Source organism: Corvus cornix, chromosome 8 (assembly GCF_000738735.6).
Source record: "Corvus cornix cornix isolate S_Up_H32 chromosome 8, ASM73873v5, whole genome shotgun sequence".
Lineage (NCBI taxonomy): Eukaryota > Metazoa > Chordata > Aves > Passeriformes > Corvidae > Corvus > Corvus cornix.
Genome location: NC_046338.1, coordinates 19,218,180 through 19,236,099, shown reverse-complemented (window position 1 = coordinate 19,236,099; position 17,920 = coordinate 19,218,180). Strand labels below are relative to the sequence as shown.

The 17,920-nt window shown below is 36.9% G+C and overlaps 2 protein-coding genes across 5 annotated transcripts in view; both read left to right on the top strand.

Moving 5' to 3' along the window:
• The first annotated feature begins 196 nt into the window (after positions 1–196).
• DBT (dihydrolipoamide branched chain transacylase E2) lies at positions 197–12,882 on the top strand. Of its 2 annotated transcripts, XM_010409493.4 has the most exons (12): positions 2,529–2,616; positions 3,313–3,377; positions 4,356–4,479; positions 4,652–4,727; positions 5,629–5,810; positions 6,167–6,294; positions 7,028–7,271; positions 8,049–8,215; positions 8,936–9,013; positions 9,929–10,120; positions 10,284–10,355; positions 11,195–12,882. In XM_010409493.4, exons 6-12 carry the CDS (start codon positions 6,205–6,207, stop codon positions 11,360–11,362), a joined length of 1,011 nt encoding a protein of 336 aa, XP_010407795.3. In that variant the 5' UTR covers positions 2,529–2,616; positions 3,313–3,377; positions 4,356–4,479; positions 4,652–4,727; positions 5,629–5,810; positions 6,167–6,204; the 3' UTR covers positions 11,363–12,882. The 2 variants fall into 2 exon arrangements, with proteins under 2 accessions (XP_039412360.1, XP_010407795.3); XM_039556426.1 differs by lacking the exons at positions 2,529–2,616; positions 3,313–3,377 and adding an exon at positions 197–299.
• LRRC39 (leucine rich repeat containing 39) overlaps positions 12,612–17,920 on the top strand; it is a 14,591-nt gene continuing 9,282 nt past the window's right edge. The window contains exons 1-6 of one of the 3 annotated variants that reach the window (XM_010409197.4): positions 12,612–12,700; positions 12,921–13,022; positions 13,489–13,543; positions 14,119–14,164; positions 16,327–16,514; positions 17,379–17,484. In XM_010409197.4, the coding sequence (XP_010407499.3) occupies positions 16,390–16,514; positions 17,379–17,484 (231 nt within the window). In that variant the 5' untranslated portion in view covers positions 12,612–12,700; positions 12,921–13,022; positions 13,489–13,543; positions 14,119–14,164; positions 16,327–16,389. Of the gene's footprint in view, positions 12,701–12,920; positions 13,023–13,488; positions 13,544–14,118; positions 14,165–16,278; positions 16,515–17,378; positions 17,494–17,920 lie in introns of all 3 variants that reach the window. The other 2 variants (XM_019291724.3, XM_019291727.3) reach the window with 2 other exon arrangements.

Here is a 17,920-nt window from a genome sequence, read left to right as displayed (position 1 = left end):
GGACCCTTCGCGCTGCCCCTCCCGCTAGTGCGGCTCGGGGAAGCCTCACGCCCTGCACCGCCACCAGCGGCTCTGCTCCGGGAGCCCCCGCACAGGGGGACGCTCTCCCGGTCCCTCCCGTGGGCGTGTGCGGGCCCCGAGCGCCGCCCGGCCCGCGGCCCCCGCCCGCTCCCGGTTGGCTGTGCCGGCGCGGCCGCCGCCGGTTGGCTGTGCCGGGGGTGTGTGCGGGGCCGCTCTGCGCGGGTAAGATGGCGGCCGTGACCGCGCTGAGGAGCAGCTGCCGAGCCGCGGGGCGCCTGGTAAGGGGAGCGGGGGCCCCGCGGGCGGCGGCGCTCCCGGCCAGCCGGGGCGGGGAGGGATAACGCGCGGCATCCCCGTGTCCTGTTGCTGCCGTCCGGCGGGCAGACAGCGAGCACCGTGCCTCTGCAAACACGACGCGCTCGCGGACCTGCCGCCTCGGCAGTGCCCGGGGGCGGGCGGCGCCTCAGCTCCCCTCCCCGCTGTGCGCTCCCCGTGCTCCGCGCAGGTGACCGAGCCCCCGGCGGTGCCTGGGACCGCCCGCCCCGCGCTGCACAGGGAGCCCCACAATTGACACCCTCCGCCCCGCGCAGCCCCCGGAGTGCCCTGCCCTTGCCCATGCTCTCTGTGAAAGAAACGTGTGCCTTTCTGTAATAAGCCAGTGACATCCTCCTCTTCTGTTATTTCTAAGTCATCCCATTATTGCTTTGCCTATACGTTGCTGTGCCATCACCGCTTCTCCTCCCTTTGCATACCGCATCTGCACGGAGACGGTGTGGCTACACGTACAAAAAAGGGAAATGGGTTTCTTTGAATCCCAGGAGCCTTGATACTTAAAAAGTAGTTGAGATACCTTACCATAAGAAGTGAATCTACTTGGTTGCCTTTTAGGATACTTACAATCTCATGAACATAGATTTAGTTCATGCTTCCTTCTGTCTTCTTGTATTACAGTCTTTTTGCTGTTATGAAGAGTGTAGGCTTCCAATTATATCACCCCTATTTTGTGGGATGTCAGAGAAGAAATAGCTTTTGAAACTTAGAAACAAAATTAAGGATCGGTTCCAGTTTCTATTATTTTTTTCCTCTTAATAATTCATATTGTAATTTTAAAGCATGATGATGAGGAATTTTTAAATGATACTTTTGTAATCTAGTTTTAAGCTAGTAATTTATAAGTATTTATTAATAATTTTACTAATTAGGAGCACTGAAAATAACGCTTTCTTTTTAGTTTTATTTCTAACCATCTACTCTTAAATCCAGAGGGAGATTCTGATGAGAATGCTCATCTTATCCACCTTATCTAAGTACATGCTGAACTATAGAATTGGCTGGTTTATAGTGCGTGTTTCTTGCAAGCACATTTTCAGTCTGAGCCAGGGAGCCTTTGTGTTAAGTGGTAGGGAAATGGCAGTTACCAGGACACTGGGACGTGTGCTAGGTTTTTAAATAAGGGATGACATCGGACTAAAACATGTTACGAGGGGTGTTGCTCTAGTATATAGGTAACTATATACTTGGAAATATAGAATAGGTATGCAAAACAGATGCAATGCTCATTAAAATGACTCAATGGGACAGAAGTCAAGAGAGTTCAGCAGGGCAGTATCCTTTAATGCAAAGTCATTGCCTGTGAGCATGTACTGTTCAATTTGACTTGGAAATTTAGTGTTACTCAATCAGGTAATCAGTTCTCTGCAGGCTGCTTAAAAATATTTTGTTCTGAGGCCAGCATACATTTTCAGGATCAGTGGTAACTTAGAAAACCAGAGTTGGCTTGTTTTTGAGGAAACAACCAGAGCTGAACCTGAGGAGCAAGGCAGTTCTCCCCCAGAGTGTACTCAGCTCCGCTGTTGGCTCGGGTCAAACCACAGCTCTGTCAGCCAGGCTGGTGTGGCCTCAGTCCCAGCAAGAGACTGAGTGGGCCCTCAGTTTCTTTTTGCCAGTGTCACTCTGCACATCGAAGACTTGCACAGGAAAGGTGTTACCTTGCTGTGGCATTATTGCCTTTCAATTGCTGTATAGTGTAATAGTAGTGACATTAACAAGCTCAGTACCAGCAGTTATGTTTGGGGTTTATTGATAGATCTTTCCAGACATGGGAATATGTAGATGGGTATGCTATGGATATTAGAGCTAATTTTGTCTTTTAGGTACCGTTTTTATTTCCTTATTTGGCATTACACCAGTATTGTGGTGATTAAATGCTGAAATTGTAAGCACAGTCTCTTTGTTTAGTGGATTTTCATTTTTTCCTTGTTAGTAAGGAACACTGTTCTGTGAAGAGATTGTGTACTGTATTATTACTCTTAACATGCTAGCACACCAACTTTTTGGTAGAGAATGTGCAAAACTGAAAACCAGAAAGATTCCGTTTTTAAAACTGCTGTAGTTTTGAATTATTCCTACAGATATAATATGAAACAGCATGGTAACTCTTCTGTAACAACACCAGTCTCTTTTTTTGGCAGTGACATTACTAATTCACTACCTGCATTGGTAACCAAAGGTTAAAAACACATGGAAATCATTGTGAAACTTCACATTTAGAAATAGTTCAGAGATTTGATGTGCTCCTTGTGATCATCTTCACAGGTAAATACTGAATGTTTTTCATTTAGGGTCATATAAAGAGACAAGAGGGTTTTTGCAAGTTTGTGACAAAAAGGTCTAGTTGAACAATTTTTTCAGTAACATTTTTATGTAAACATATACCCTTCAAGTGGGAAGAAAGCAGAATTAAAAATAGGAGAAAATAGGATTGTGAAGAGGTATGTTATATACCAGTTTTGTAGTTTAAGGAGAACTTTAAATGTATTCCTAAAATATGACTTTTCGTAGCTTAAAATTGCCATGTTACCTGATTGTTGAATATGGAAAGTTGTTTGGAGGACCAATGGAAAAATTTTGTGTTTGCTTGTTATAGGAAGTAGAAAAATACTCATTTTAAATCAGTAGGTATGATCTTAGAGCAGGCAACTGAAAGATAACTCATATGATACAACTTTGATGTGTCCATTATGATGGATTGTGTTGTATAAATGTTTGTTCCTTAAAGAAAGGTGATATTAAATATAACTTGCAGTACTAGGTTAAATAATACAGAAAATGAGTACATTGTCAGTTCAGAATTGTATGGCCTGCTGAATAACGTACTTTTTAAAGAGCGAAATGTGGTAGCAAATAGTTGAACAGTTTGGGGTGTGGGGGGGGAAACAGGAAGTTTCATATGCTCTGTAGTTACTGAAAGGATTTTTTAAACAAGAAGTTAAAATGAACTTTCCCATGCAGGTGTGCTGTTTTCTGGCTCCTCTAAGAAGATAATTTCTAAATTTTACAGTTTTGAGCTACTTGAGGTACATTGTAGCACCTGAATTTTTTTCGTATCTCTGAATAAGTTAGAGATAGTATCTACAGAGAGACTGTTATTTTTATAACTTTTACAGCACTTTTAATACAATATAACACCAGAATTACATTAAATTTAATAAATTTTACTAGACAAGAACAGGTCTAAACTAACTTGTGTTGAGATTAATAAAATACCTGTTTATGTCAATGCAAGCGCTACCAGCTTTGCTTTTGTTCACAATCATGACTGATTACATGATGCTTTAAAGCATAAAGTTTTGTCTGAAGAATCTTTCAGAAAATTCTGTAGACTGTTTTAAATTGATTTCTGGATAAATATAATTGTAACCATAAAAGGAAACCATCTCATGCCCAGTTCTTACAAAATATCTTTGAAGCTAATTTGGAATGATGTTTACTTGGAAATTATTGCCTCCTATATAGGAACAAAAACGAAAGGGCAACTCCCTGTGCCCTCTGATGTGAATTTCCTTTCTGATTAGTACTTCTGATCAACCTCTGATGGGAATTAGAGCTGATGAAGAAAATGATGCTGGTTTTCCCTTCAGTCTAGGAAAATCTTCCAGCATTCATCCTGGATAGGAATATTTCAGATGGCTGATGTACTTGATAGTATGTGTGCTTTTTGTGTGCCTGTCCTGATTAAGCTAATTCCTGAGAGAAACAATAGCAGTGAATCACTCACCAAATCCTGTCATGATTTTTGTTAATCAGTTATGTCACTGTGACTTTGATCTCCCCATTTGTTGTGTTAGTGAAAGAAGTTAAAGAACTGCAAAGCTTTTGCTAATGTAAGGGTTATTGTATATTCAAGAATGTATTCAGCATCATTGTGTTTCGGTAAGAACTTCTCTTATATAGACTAGAATGAAACGATTTCAGTATTGATGTTACATCAGGAATGTTAAATGAGCTCTGCATCCTCAGTCCATTGTATTAACCCTTGAGACTTTTCTCCCCAGGTTTGCACTCATCACATTAGATCGTGCAGCAGCATTCGCTTTATAAAATCAAAATATGTGTGCGTGTTTGACAAATCTGCCCTCAAGTTTAGTCATCAACAGCGATTATTCAGAACATCTGCTGGTAATCCTTTTCATAATAAAATAATTCATTTTAATTTGCTATTTTATGAGTGTTATGTTAGAGGTTTGCATACGGCTGGTGTGTAGACTATTTCTGATTAAGTCAGATTTTTCTGCCTGATATCTTGTATTTAATGTTAAACATGCTGTATTTTCTTATTCTCTGTTTCAAGTTTCATGTGGCCAAATTGTCCAGTTTAAGCTTTCTGACATTGGGGAAGGAATTACAGAGGTGACTGTAAAAGAATGGTAAGCTCTGCTTTTCTGGAAATCCACTAAGAAATCAGCAGGTAGTTTAGCAGCTTTAGTTATATTATCAATTCATTATCTGAGAACATTTCCTGGGTTACTAGTGAAGTTGTTCTGGTTTCATTTTCCACATTTTAAAACCTTGTACATACGGAGCTTCACATTTTGTTCATTTGCAATCTGGTATATTTGTGAGTGGAAAAAGTGGAAGGAATGGGATGCACCTATATATAGGATTTTCCTTCAGTGATTAATGTTTTTTAAGTTCAGGAGACCTGTCTTTCATTGTGTTTACTTAGACTGAGCTTTAGAAACAAATGACTAGTCTGGAGAGTCCACATAATTTTATCCTATAACCCTTCTCTATTGCTTTTAGTAAAAGATTTGAACTTTTAAATTGTTTGTAGAAAGCCAGCGATTAATGGATTAAACAAAATCAATGTGCACAGTGAATGAAGGCAGTGCTGAAAGGCCTTGTTCTTTGCACAAATACCTCTCTTTGCATGGAAGACAGTGTTCCCCACTATCCATCTCTTTCCTGAAACTGATCGTGTACTTCTGACAATTTGAAACTAAGAACTTCCTTGCATTCAGATTAAGCTGGGCTCATTCTTATTTTTAGATGCTTTATAATCTGACAGGAAAACTCTGCTTTACTAAAGCAGATGTAGTATGTGTATAATGATATTCATAATCATTGTGTCATTTCACCCAACAAAGGGTTCTGCAGCAGTCAGGCAAAATGCATATAGCCGACACATCCAGTATGTAGAATTTGTCTTCTCATCTGGAATGCATTTCCATGTTGTGGGGATGTATATTACTGAACTTAGCAAAGGAATACACAGAACAGATTTTTACACTGACTGTGTTTCACAGTAGGCTGTGTGTTGCCTCCTAGGTACATAAAGGAGGGTGACAGTGTGTCTCAGTTTGACAGCATCTGTGAGGTACAGAGCGATAAAGCCTCTGTTACTATCACCAGTCGTTACGATGGCATCATTAGAAAACTCCATTACAGCATAGATGATATTGCTTTTGTTGGAAAACCACTAGTGGACATTGAAATTGATGCTTCAAAAGGTACTGTAAGCCATTTTTTTTTCTTGCATATTTTATGTTTGTTGCCATAAAACAATCAGTGACACAGAAGCTTACTTTTTCCTCCTGAAAATCTTAAAAGATTCTTTTCCCTTTATAAACTCAAGGAATTTAAATAGAGAAAGTTGCAATATTTTATTAGAGTTTAAAATCTCCTAGACATTTCCTATTGCATATTTAGCTTAAGCAGCAGCCTTTAACAAACTGTGTTCCCGTCCATATTAAATCAAAGTAAATAGTAAAAACTTCAGCTGTCACAGAATCACAGAATGGTTGAGGTGGGAATTTAACAAATGCTTATAATGTAGTAAAGTTAGTTACTTTCTTTTTGTTTGCAGGTGTTTCTCCAGAAGAAGATGTTGTTGAAACACCTCCTATGTCTCATGAAGAGCACACTCACCAAGAAATAAAAGGTCACAAAACATTAGCAACCCCTGCAGTTCGTCGCCTGGCCATGGAGAACAATGTAGGTTTGCTGAATAAGGTCCTGCTGCATTTTACCCAGCTTTTATATGGCAGTTTGACTGTCTAGAAGAACACTGATCTAGATGAAACACTTGTTTTCAAATACATTTTACATGTATGAAAACTGTTGTAGAAATGAAGAGGATTGTGCTTTCTGATGATTACGGTGGATAGAAAAAGAATTACTGGGCTTAAAACACAGCTAGGAAGCTTTAGGCTGAAGATTGAGAAGACCTTTCTAGAATAAAAATAAGAAACTGTCAGAGGAGATTCCTGAGAATCTCTACAGAGAAAGAAGGAGGGGAAAAAAACCCAAAACAACCTTGTTTTGTTTTTTAGATTTGTATTAGAGCAGAGGATATACTAAGTGATGTTTTACATGCTTTTCTAATGCCTTTTTTCCCCTATGAATATTCCATTGGTTTTGAAAGCTTATGATGCATTTTTGGAGAGAATTAACTCAAATGAATACTTCACTATTGATCCTGTGAGGTAATTAAGAGGTTAATAGTATTCTCAGTTCCTCCTTGAAGTATGCAATCAAACATAGTGGGACTAGTGGGACTTTTGGATGATTTGAACAATGTTGAATACCTAGTAAATTATAGAAAGGGAAAGAAAACTGCAGATATGTTGGATCAGAAATGGGAGCAATTTTAACCTTAGCTCACAATATAAGATATTTTTATAGTGCTGTGAAACTAAAGTGTCACAGCTTGTTATGTACTTTTCAGATTAAATTGAGTGAAGTTGTTGGGACAGGGAAAGATAACAGAATCCTTAAAGAAGATATACTCAACTACTTGGCCAAACAAACAGGAGCTATTCTGCCTCCATCACCGAAGGCTGAAATTGTCCCACCTCTGCGAAAAACAGAGACTGTGCCAGCTGCTCCAAAGGACAAAGCACGGAAAATCCCTCTACCTGTTTCCAGACCCATTGCATTTTCAGGAAAAGATAAAACTGAACCTGTAACAGGTAAATCATGAAATACAGAGTCTTGAGACCATGGTCACAGTAGGCTACCAGTAAATGTTGCTCTGTGAAAAGCTGATTCTTTTTGATGGGAGTGTTTCATGTTAGTGTTATGCAAGTGAGCGTTTAGGAAAACATTCTCTATAAGAAGCATCTCCACTGAAATTATTTTATGAAATATTTGTTGATGTTTTGGTTGGAAGGAGTTGGGCTGCAAATTGCATTTGGTCATTCTTCAAATGTATGCTGAAACAGGTAGGAATTCTGAAACATGGATTTGTCATGGTAGGGATCATTATGCAACGATAATGGCAAAGTGCAGCGAATTTAAGGGTTTATCAGTGCTTGATAATAGCATACTGCACTATTATGTGAACAGTATTCACACTTGTTCAGGAGAACAGTGCCATAAAAGACACTAAAGTAACAAAAAATCACATTAAAAGGGGAAGATTAAGGTTTTTTGCTTGCCTTTCAAGCAATGTTTATTGGGAGAGGCTGGAAAGAGAAATGCAGATTATCATATTATGATTTCACATTCATGCATACATAGGAGAGAGATGTAGTAATATAGTCTGAAATGTTACAGTCATCAAAATTGAGTTCTGTGAACTGAATAACTCAGTAAGTGCTGTTTACCCTGTTCTTTTCTGGTTATGGTTTGGCTTTAGTTTGGTTTTCGTAAGCTGTGTAATTTGTTTAATGGAAACAGATGAAATTTCACCATAACTTCACAGAAGCTCCTTTTGTTGGTTTAAGAAGACAATGAATATTTTCCAGGTTTTCAGAAGGCCATGGTAAAGACTATGAGTGCAGCCCTGAAGATTCCCCACTTTGGTTATTGTGATGAGATTGATTTGACTCAACTTGTTCAGCTGCGAGAAGAGTTGAAACCTCTAGCTGAACTCCGTGGAGTTAAGCTTTCCTTTATGCCTTTCTTCATAAAGGTGAGGCATGCAGCAGAGCCCTGCAGGGAGTACTTACACAGGTTTTGCCAAAATCTGTTCAATGATTGTTGTAAGTTTGGAGCACCTCTCTATCATCTGAGTTATGGCAGATCACAAGAAAACTTTAAACTTGTTTTTTGTTTATTGAGCCACTTATCAATTTACAGTTGGAATTGCAGCTAGGGTTATGCAATATAATTGAAATTTTTAAAAATATTAATGGGAAAGGGTAGAGTGCCTTCAGCATCATTTAATATGGAGGTAAGCATCACTAGGTGTTTGCATCGCACAAAACAAATTTTTGAAATTGTCTGTATTTTTTGAGCTCCTTTAAAATGAACCTCATATGAAATGCATCACCTTTGTTGTTGATGTTATTTTTATAATCTTTGTATTGCTAATGAATCCCTTAGATCTCTCACTGTTGTCCCTTCTATTGTTCAGAAGAGCAGGCAGTTGCACTCATTTAGTTGCCATGGTTCCATTTCCAACTGTTGGCCTCGCTGAAGGCTGATGCGATGCACTGCCTAAGCTGTGCAGTGAATGCACAGCTTAGTCTGAAATTTCTCATAATGCTGTTGCACTCAGAGTGCTACCTAAACACTCGTTCCATATTGTTATTAATCTAAATTTTCTCCTACCATTACTTCTTTCCCATGGAGCTCTCTGGTTATAAAATATAAACCTCTTATTTCGTTTCCTTTTGTTTTATTTAACCAGGCAGCCTCTCTGGGATTGTTGCAGTATCCCATTCTTAACGCTTCTTTGGATGAGAACTGTCAAAATGTCACATATAAGGTTTGTAAACTATGGATAAACGTTGTGAGCAGAAAGTGTACAGTAATGTCTAACAGGGGCTTTTCAGAAGCCTGAGCTAATTATAAGAACCAAAATTATGGTGTTGTGCAGGAAAATAATTTGTGTGCTCAGATTTTGAGATCTAGATTTGATTTATTATTGGTCTTGTTTCAGTAGATAGTTTCAGTTTGTTAGATAAGAGTCACTTTGTTATTCAGACTTGCCTCAAAAATGCATACTGATATGTTGATTTCCTATTTTTCGCCTGAATATAGGCCAAGCTTTTAAAATGAGAACATTTCAAATCTAATACAACAATTTTTAAGTAATAGCACAGTGGTTCTACTGTTCCAACACTCAACCCTTATATATTAAAGTACAGTCTTGATAAAAGTTACAGCATTTTCATACAAGCTGCTGGATTGATACTTCTGGGCAGCAAATATCTATTTTCTTAAGTTATGTGTACTTGCTCCTTGAAGTACAAACTCTTTTTGTGCTGTTTTATAAATAGCTCTCAGAATCCTTATATTCCTTCCAACAAATGAAAAGCAACTCAGTTTCTTTTATTTTTTTGTAATTTTAGTGTTCTCTTTAAAATCTGCTATGCATGTTTTGTTACACATGTGATCATCCTAAAGTGCGATGTTTTCAGTGTGAAATTGATTCCAGGACTTTGTATTCTCTGAAGGTGAACCTGTTAGCATCAATTTACAGTTTGCAGATGTGAGGCTAATATTAAAAAAACGACATCATTTTCTCTCCTCAGAGTTGTATGCAGGAGTTGCTTACTAAATACAGCACTTTCAGGTTAAAAAGATAAATAAGAAAAATGTAATTTAAGTGTCTTTTTATGTAAGATACATTTTGTGTTGACAGTTTATATTAATATCTGGTTAATGACACTTGTTGCAGGCTTCACACAACATTGGAGTTGCAATGGACACAGAGCAAGGTTTAATTGTCCCAAACGTGAAAAATGTACAAGTCTGCAGTGTGTTTGACATTGCTGTGGAATTGAATCGCCTACAGTCCTTGGGCTCTGCAGGCCAACTGGGAACAAGTGACCTCACTGGGGGAACATTCACCCTTTCAAATATTGGCACAGTAAGTACAGGAAAAATGAGAGCTACATCTGAAATCTGCTTCTGAAATGCAAACTTTACTGAAGTTTAATATGCAGAGAACAAAACCTGTAGCAAATAATTCAAAAGGCAATCTGCTTTGAAAAACAACTGTTAAATAATATCCCCACCTTTTCCTTTTCTAGATTGGTGGCACTTATGCCAAACCAGTGATACTACCTCCTGAAGTAGCTATTGGAGCACTGGGAAAGATACAGGTATATTAACTTTATCTCAGTGATGTGAATGTTAGCTAAGGTCATGAAAATGGAACATGGAGTCTCTCTTTGTTGCAGAGAAACTGCATAACTCATGGTTGAAAAGTTTGTGGTGTTTTTAGACGTTTAAATGTTTAATTAGAAGTCTCTTACGCCAAAGTTTTATATTTATTTTCTAGAATCCTGTTATATTTCACTCACATCTGTGTTTAGCCTGCTAGTTACTAAGAAACAATCTAAATATAGTTTTACAAGTTTACCAGCATGGCAATAGCAATTTTGCTATCATCAGGGAAAAAGCTTAAGAAGTATTCCAAAAATGAAGTTTAATTTCATGAGCCAGATAGCTGAATCCATACAGAATTTTGAATGTGAAGGCAGTTTTATATTTTCTGAATTTCAGGCTTTAAGTCTTTAATGTAGACATTTGAGCTCAATGCTGGAAATGAAATTAGTACTAACTGAAATTACTTCTTCTATGTGCTTCCTCTGAGCATTTTTTTAGAGATGCTTTAAAGAAACAGACATGTTGAGAACTAACAGTGCAATAAACTATTCAGGAGGAAACTTTTGAGTCAGGAAAGGCTGTTACTATTTCAGTATTTCCATTGTGGTGGAAAAGGGCTATGACTCTTTATTATGCAGGCTTGCAATATATTCTAATCTACAGCACAAACAGTAATGGAAAGGTCTTGGGTTTTAGTGTGGTGCTACTGCTGTCTATCTAATTCAGCAAAATGTTTAAATTTAGATCAACAAATTAACAAGAACAAAAAAAATACAGATTTGCTAATGGAAGTATCTATTATTTCTGTTTTTGTCCTTCCTCTGATTTTTAGGTTCTTCCTCGGTTTAATGGGAAAGGTGAAGTATTTAAAGCACAAATAATGAATGTGAGTTGGTCAGCTGATCATCGCATCATTGACGGAGCTACAATGGCCCGGTTTTCTAACTTGTGGAAATCTTACTTGGAGAACCCTGCTTCGATGCTGCTGGACCTTAAATAAAGGAAATCATGGCTAGAATATGCCTTTAAACTGTGGATTAGACTGAATAGCTAGAAAAGCTGTCTCTGCTAACATGTGCCCTTTGCTACGTGCATTATATAGTAATGTTATGTGGTTAAAAGTTCTCAACAGCTGATATCAGTCTCAGTTAGTTGTTACTTCTTTTAATTAGTATTGCTGTAATTTCTTCTACAGCAAACTGTCAAACTAAATAGGTCACAGCTTCTGAATATGGTGGTGGAATGTCTTTATTTTGCCTTTTATAGTAAGAATGATTGTCAGGCTGGTGTGACTGAGTGCCACTGCTCTACACCTGCAGTATTTATAATCTGAAGGGGAATTCTGGAGGGGCATACTCATAGTTCTTCCATTTTGGACACGTAAATTTATTTTAACAAATAATATCTGAATTCCCAAAAGGGATTATGCAAAAATCATGTACAAATAAAATGCCTTTAATGCTTCTGCCATAAGATGTTCAGAGAGCTTTTTGTTGTTTAATTGAATAAACCTCTTAAGTCTTTTGCTAGTCCACTTTTTCCTGGCAAGTACTTGCACAGGTACTCTTTATCAAACTATAAATGAAGAGGCCATATTTATTCAAATGCTTACTGACAACACTGATTGATAACTATCAAGGCCTTAATACTCTCTAGAATATCCTGTATTTTTACAGGCTGATAGTAGTTTCAGTCCTTAATGCTTTCCAGTTATTTTTATTTCTTATAGAAAGCATCTGTCTGTTAAAACCAAACAAGAAAGAGAAAACAAAATAAAAAAAGAAGGATCTTGTTTTATTATTTTGTCATTAGGTAAGCCTGACAGTAAGCTGATCGTGATCTACAAGCTTGCATTGTGTTATCGATACTCAGATACTAGAATTTGACAGATTTATCAGATTCAACAAAGAATGGACATTAAAAATACTGTGTGAGATAAGGACTCTTAAACTCAGATACAAGGCACATAATGAATAGGTTCAAGTTAATGCCTTTAGAACAGGAAACTGTTATGTGGCTTTAAGGTAACTTAACAGATCATGAGGATTGCACTGGTGATTTAATGGGAGATATGAAGAAAACTGTTGGATGTAAATACCTTCTAGACACATAAGTTTCACACAGACACAAGAAAAGACAGTTACATAGCCTTAAAAATGAATTTGTAATGCACAAAATGGACATTTTCTCCTTTTTTTAGATGTATCAAAAACAGGAGCATTCTCCAAAATTGTAGACCAAAGTTGTCTATTGCATTTAGCTGTGAAGATTTGAGACAGGCTGCCAGAGGTGGAATCCCTGCTATCCATGATGCTGAGACTGAATAAGAGGAAAGCTGGTAATGTAGGAGGGGGAGTGTGGAGCATCCATGTAAGGTGCTATTAATATTTCTATTGTGGTATAAGGGTCTTTATATAAAGGTCATTTCTTGCAAAGTTTGACTAATATATCATGCTTATCACCTATTTCATTTTTATCAGATTTATTTATTCCTAATAAAAAATATAAAGCCACAAAGAATTGTAGTAATATTGTTTTTATTTGTGAATTTTATGCAGGCAATCCTGTACAGGTGACTCAAACTCTTTCTTCTAGCTTTAAAGAACATACTGTGCTCAAGGCTACCAAAAGAACACAGCCTAATATCTACTTTCCTACAAGTATGTTGTTGTGGTAAGGGCTTAGGATAAAGGCTTAGGATATTTTTTAATCTGATGACCATTGAGAAAATAAATTGAGGAAATATAAGTGTATGAAAGAAAGCAATAAAATTACTTTGAGATATTTAAGACAGAATAATTTTACTTACACAAGGAGTGGATTGAAAGCTAAAGTACTTAGTGTCTTTCTAAGTAGGTATTGGTGTTCATGTATTTAGTTTGTGGTGGACTGGAGAGGGTCAGGGTTTTTTTGTTATAAAGTTCTGTGTGGTAGAGTTATAACCAAATTGATGTTACTTTTAAAATTTCATCTTCTTCACATTTTATACTCCAGTGCAGTTGGTTAGAACTATCCAGTTTTATGGCTTCTGCCTTAAATAGTCACCTGTGATTATTGTTGTCTCTCTTTCCATTTGATTGAAGAAAAAGATTCTGACAGACTTGTTCTCCTTTTATCTTCTCCAAGGGCTATTTGAAGAAATAGAATGTTAAATATGTTTCATGAGGAAGCATGAAAAGGGGTGAGTAATAACCCCTCTGCACATCCCGATAAAGATTATTTTTCTGTCTGGACTTTGATAATTTGCACTAAATTCTTCAGCAAGAGAATTCTTCAGCATGGGCAAGAGTAATGAGTGAAATACTTACTGATGTAATACTTTTTCTAGTTTATTTAGTCAATGTTGCTGTTTAATAGCACTTTGAAGCTCAGTTACCTTGCAGAGAAGCATTACTAAAGAAAGCAGCTGTTTTTAACTCAATACTAACCTTTTTTATTTTTAATTATAATTTTTAATTCAAAACAAACTCATTGTGTAGTATAACAAGTACTCCTTTGTTCTACTTGTTCACAATTTTTAAACTTCTGTTAAAGGGAGTCTAGTTTAGGGGAGCCCAGTCACACTCTGCAAACTGGGAAGACTTTAACAGTGGTAAATGCTTGGGGGGGTTGCAAAAGTGCCTCATGTGATGCCTTCTATTCTCAGCATAGGTTAAAATTAGAACTAGACTGACATTGCATTGGAGTCTGAGTGAGGGTTTTAAATGGGTTTGGTAATACAGACAAGATTCATAATTTATCTCTGCTCTTGTCCAGAAAGCAATGAATCACAGAAAATCCTTGAACACACCAAATAATTGAGGTAAGTTGTTGTTAAACTCTTTCTGATACTTGGAGGTGAAGTTTTTGGGAGATCTGATTACTTGGGAGTGAATTTGCAGCTGTTTTACAGCCACGTTTGGGAATTCACTTCTGAATTGTTGGCTGTGATGGCATGATTATTATGGTTTTATTTTCCTGACAAATAATAAGATCTAAGAACAAGAACTTTTTGATGGTAGTCATGTTATATCATGAAATACTCCTGAAAATAGTCATATACTTAGGCCCTTTGGTATTTCATGGTTCTAAGGCAGTACTTGTTGAATAGTACACTTTCCACAGCAAAAGAGAGTTGCCCAGAGTAAGCTTTACTGGAAATAAATATTGGTTTGACTGTATAGTATGACACTGGGTTTAGTAGTACAACTATTAACAAATGTCTCTTTTCTGCACAATTTGTATAAAAATATTTCTAGTTTTCTACCTAAAAAGGCTTGTAGTTCAAAAAGTGTCTCTAAGCAACAAGAAATTATAGATTAGTTAATCACTTGATCTCAGTAGAAATTTAACCTTGAAAAAATCATGCAGTTTGAATAGTAACCACTAACTGGAGCAAAAAAACCTCATGCATACATAGCATTACTGTTGCATATTGGGATGGGGATGGGGAAGGGTAGTTACTCTGATGACCATTGAAAGAGAAGCTAATCCTTCAAATTAGTAAATGTGATCACATTTATGTGGGGGAGGGAAAGAGGATACAGTCCTCTCTTTACAGGAAAAAAATCCAATTCCTCTGTAGGAACCCAAAGGCCAGACTGCACTGTGCCACGCTGGGGTTGCCATTTGTGTCACTTCTCAAATCCTGCCATTTTTCCCTAACAAACAGAGAACAGCTAAGAATAATAAATATTAATGTATTAGACCACATTCTTCTTTATTCAAGATTTATAATTTGATTTTTATGCTGTTTTTGCAACAGGAAGGAATCCTGACATTTTACATATTATTTGCTTACAGATTTTAACTTGATTTCAGTATAATCAGGCTTTACAAATAAGTATGTTAGCAAAAGATGTCGTAAACATAAAATAGAATGACTGACAGTTTGAACACAAAAATGGTCACTAAGCAATTGTGGCTTATCCAGGCCATACAGAATTATAACAGAAAAAATATAAAAGAAAAGATTGGTTCGAAAAGACAGACCTGCAGCAATTATTGTAGGGAAATATATGTATGAAAAGACATGAAATTCCTCTTTTGTTGTCACCTACCTGCTTGTTGGGAAGAAAATTATCCTTACTTTTTTAGTTTGAAGCATATGTAAGATATTTTTCTTACTTGCCCCTACAAGTATCAGTAAAAAGTTAGAAAGGGAACATTCCAATCATCAATGTTCAGAGTACACTGCTGCTGGCATGAAGTTTAGCCCTGCAAGCTTATCTGAGTATCAGTGTCTTGGCTCCAGTAATGAAAATAACAATGATTTTTAGAGGTATGCACTGATTAGGAAGAGTGAGTATCCTATTTTGCTGCTCCTCAGGACAATATGTATTAATTATCTCACTAAAGGATAGATAACTTTAAAAGTTTAGACTGAATTTAATTTTAAATGTGAGTTCTGACACCCAGTAGGGCTACACAAACATTCAAAGAGAAATCAGAAGAATTTAAAAGCCTTTTCCTAAAGGTAATGCATTACTAACTATAAAATACAATGTAATGAGTTAAGCTATGAAGAAAATGAATGCAAATAAAGTATACTAATTAATTTCCTAGAACAGTTCAGTTCTTATAAAGTGCAAAACTCCTGTAGCTGCAAGTATTTATATCAGGTAGGTGCCAGAATGCTGCTATCAGAATTTAACTGCCTTAGATTGCAGGTAACAGCTTAATTTCTTCCTGGGATGGGAATGAGTACTCAAATCTGCATTTAAGAATTATTAAGGTCAATGCATAGCCTACCATTGGAAGGAACTGAGAGAAGCAGTTGTTCACTGATAAGAATGCAGAGACTGCAAAAAATACCATTTCTTATTATAATAAAATTTATCTAGGTGCAATTATCTATTTTTATAAAGAGAAAGCAGTCAATAAAATCCTGTCAGTTCTTTACATTAATTTAATAACATAATGAAGTGGGTATTGCAGTATTTTAGTTTTCACATCACTGTCCCCATCTGGTAACTGATACATGAGGTGGTGCATTGAGCCTGAAATTCAGTCAGATTCCTGCAACTGAATCTGAACATGTAAAGGATCATGGCTGAAACTGCAGTTTGCCTGGGAACATTCACTGCTGTGAAGACACTCTGGGAAGTGAGAATACACAAGATAAATGAAGAATTACAGAAAGAAAAGGAATTCAGGCAGAGGTCTGCAGGAAGGTAGGTGAATTGTAGATCTTTAAGTATGTGAAAAGCTAGACCATATGTTACATTTCAGAAGACTGTAATTGGTTTCTTCAAACTCATCCAGACTCTGATTCTTTAGTTGTTACTCCTGCAGGATTCCCAGTGATTAGAATTTATCTAGTGTCTATGATAAAAATATTAGTATATAGACTAAATGCCCTGAAGTCAGATACTAAAATCCTCTGCTGTGTAGATATTCTAACCAGTGAAGATTTGTTATGCTTTCTTCTCCATTGAGTTATTAACAGTTATTAGCAGGGTTGCTTGGTCAAAAAATTGCCAGCAATTTTATGAAATCTGAAGAAATTTAGCATTCTATTTTTGGAACTCCTAATTAATCAGATGTGTTTGAAATGAAACAACAAATTCAAAAGTTACTGGAGAACACAAGCAGAAAGGAAGAGAATTGTTTTGTTGTTGGAATTCTTGCTTAAGTTCCCTTTGGAAATCAAGCTAAAAGAAGCTGATTGACCTTATTTTGTTGCACTTATATATGGTGGAATGGAAGGCTTTCATTTTAGGAGACTGCTTCAAAATGTGGTTTGGAACTTAATTCCACATGACTTTATATTCTGTGGCCCTCCTGCAACATGTTGAAAGTGAATTATGTCCTCCTCCTGAATGTAAATTTGAAGAACTGTAAATAGAATTCCTATAAATTACCTCAGCTGAACATTAAGTGTTTGTCGTCTCTCCAACTGGTAGTATATTAACATCCAGATATAATTAGTGTTATTTGACAGTAAGGCAATTGTCTCTTTTATTGCCAGAAAATAGGATAGTATTTATTGGCTGTATTCATTGTGGCACCACTGGCAGATCTTCTTTCCCTTGTAGGCTACTGCTTGTCTGGGAGGAGAGAGCTGCTTTAGCAAAGCTCAAAGAAAAAGTTATTAATGAAGGTGGAAGAGCAATTTTAAGGATAGAGGAAGAAGAATGGAAGGTAGTGTTGGTAGGAATGACTGATGCATTAGAAAACTACTATTTACAACTTTACACTTACAGTGGTACTATTTTTGTTCTATTAACTTCTCACTGTGCTTTGCTAACAGTGAATTGGGACACACTGTTGTGAGTGTAAAAGCAAGCTGGGTGTTTTTTAGTCCTGAATATTAAGCATTACTCTGTAAAAACAAAGCCCAAAAGGCTTTTCTGAATTAGAAATTATTTACACGGCAAATTATGATTTTTATTATGTAAATTCTCATTTAACATTCACACACCAGAACTACTGAAATGTATCAAGGTGGAAACCCCCCTCCGTATTTGGGTGCATGAAAATATTTCTTATTGTTTATTTTCTCTATCTAAGAGTGAAAATGAGCCTGTAGATCCCCAGAACACTGTTATTGTTGTTTCTCATGCACAGAGGTAATCTG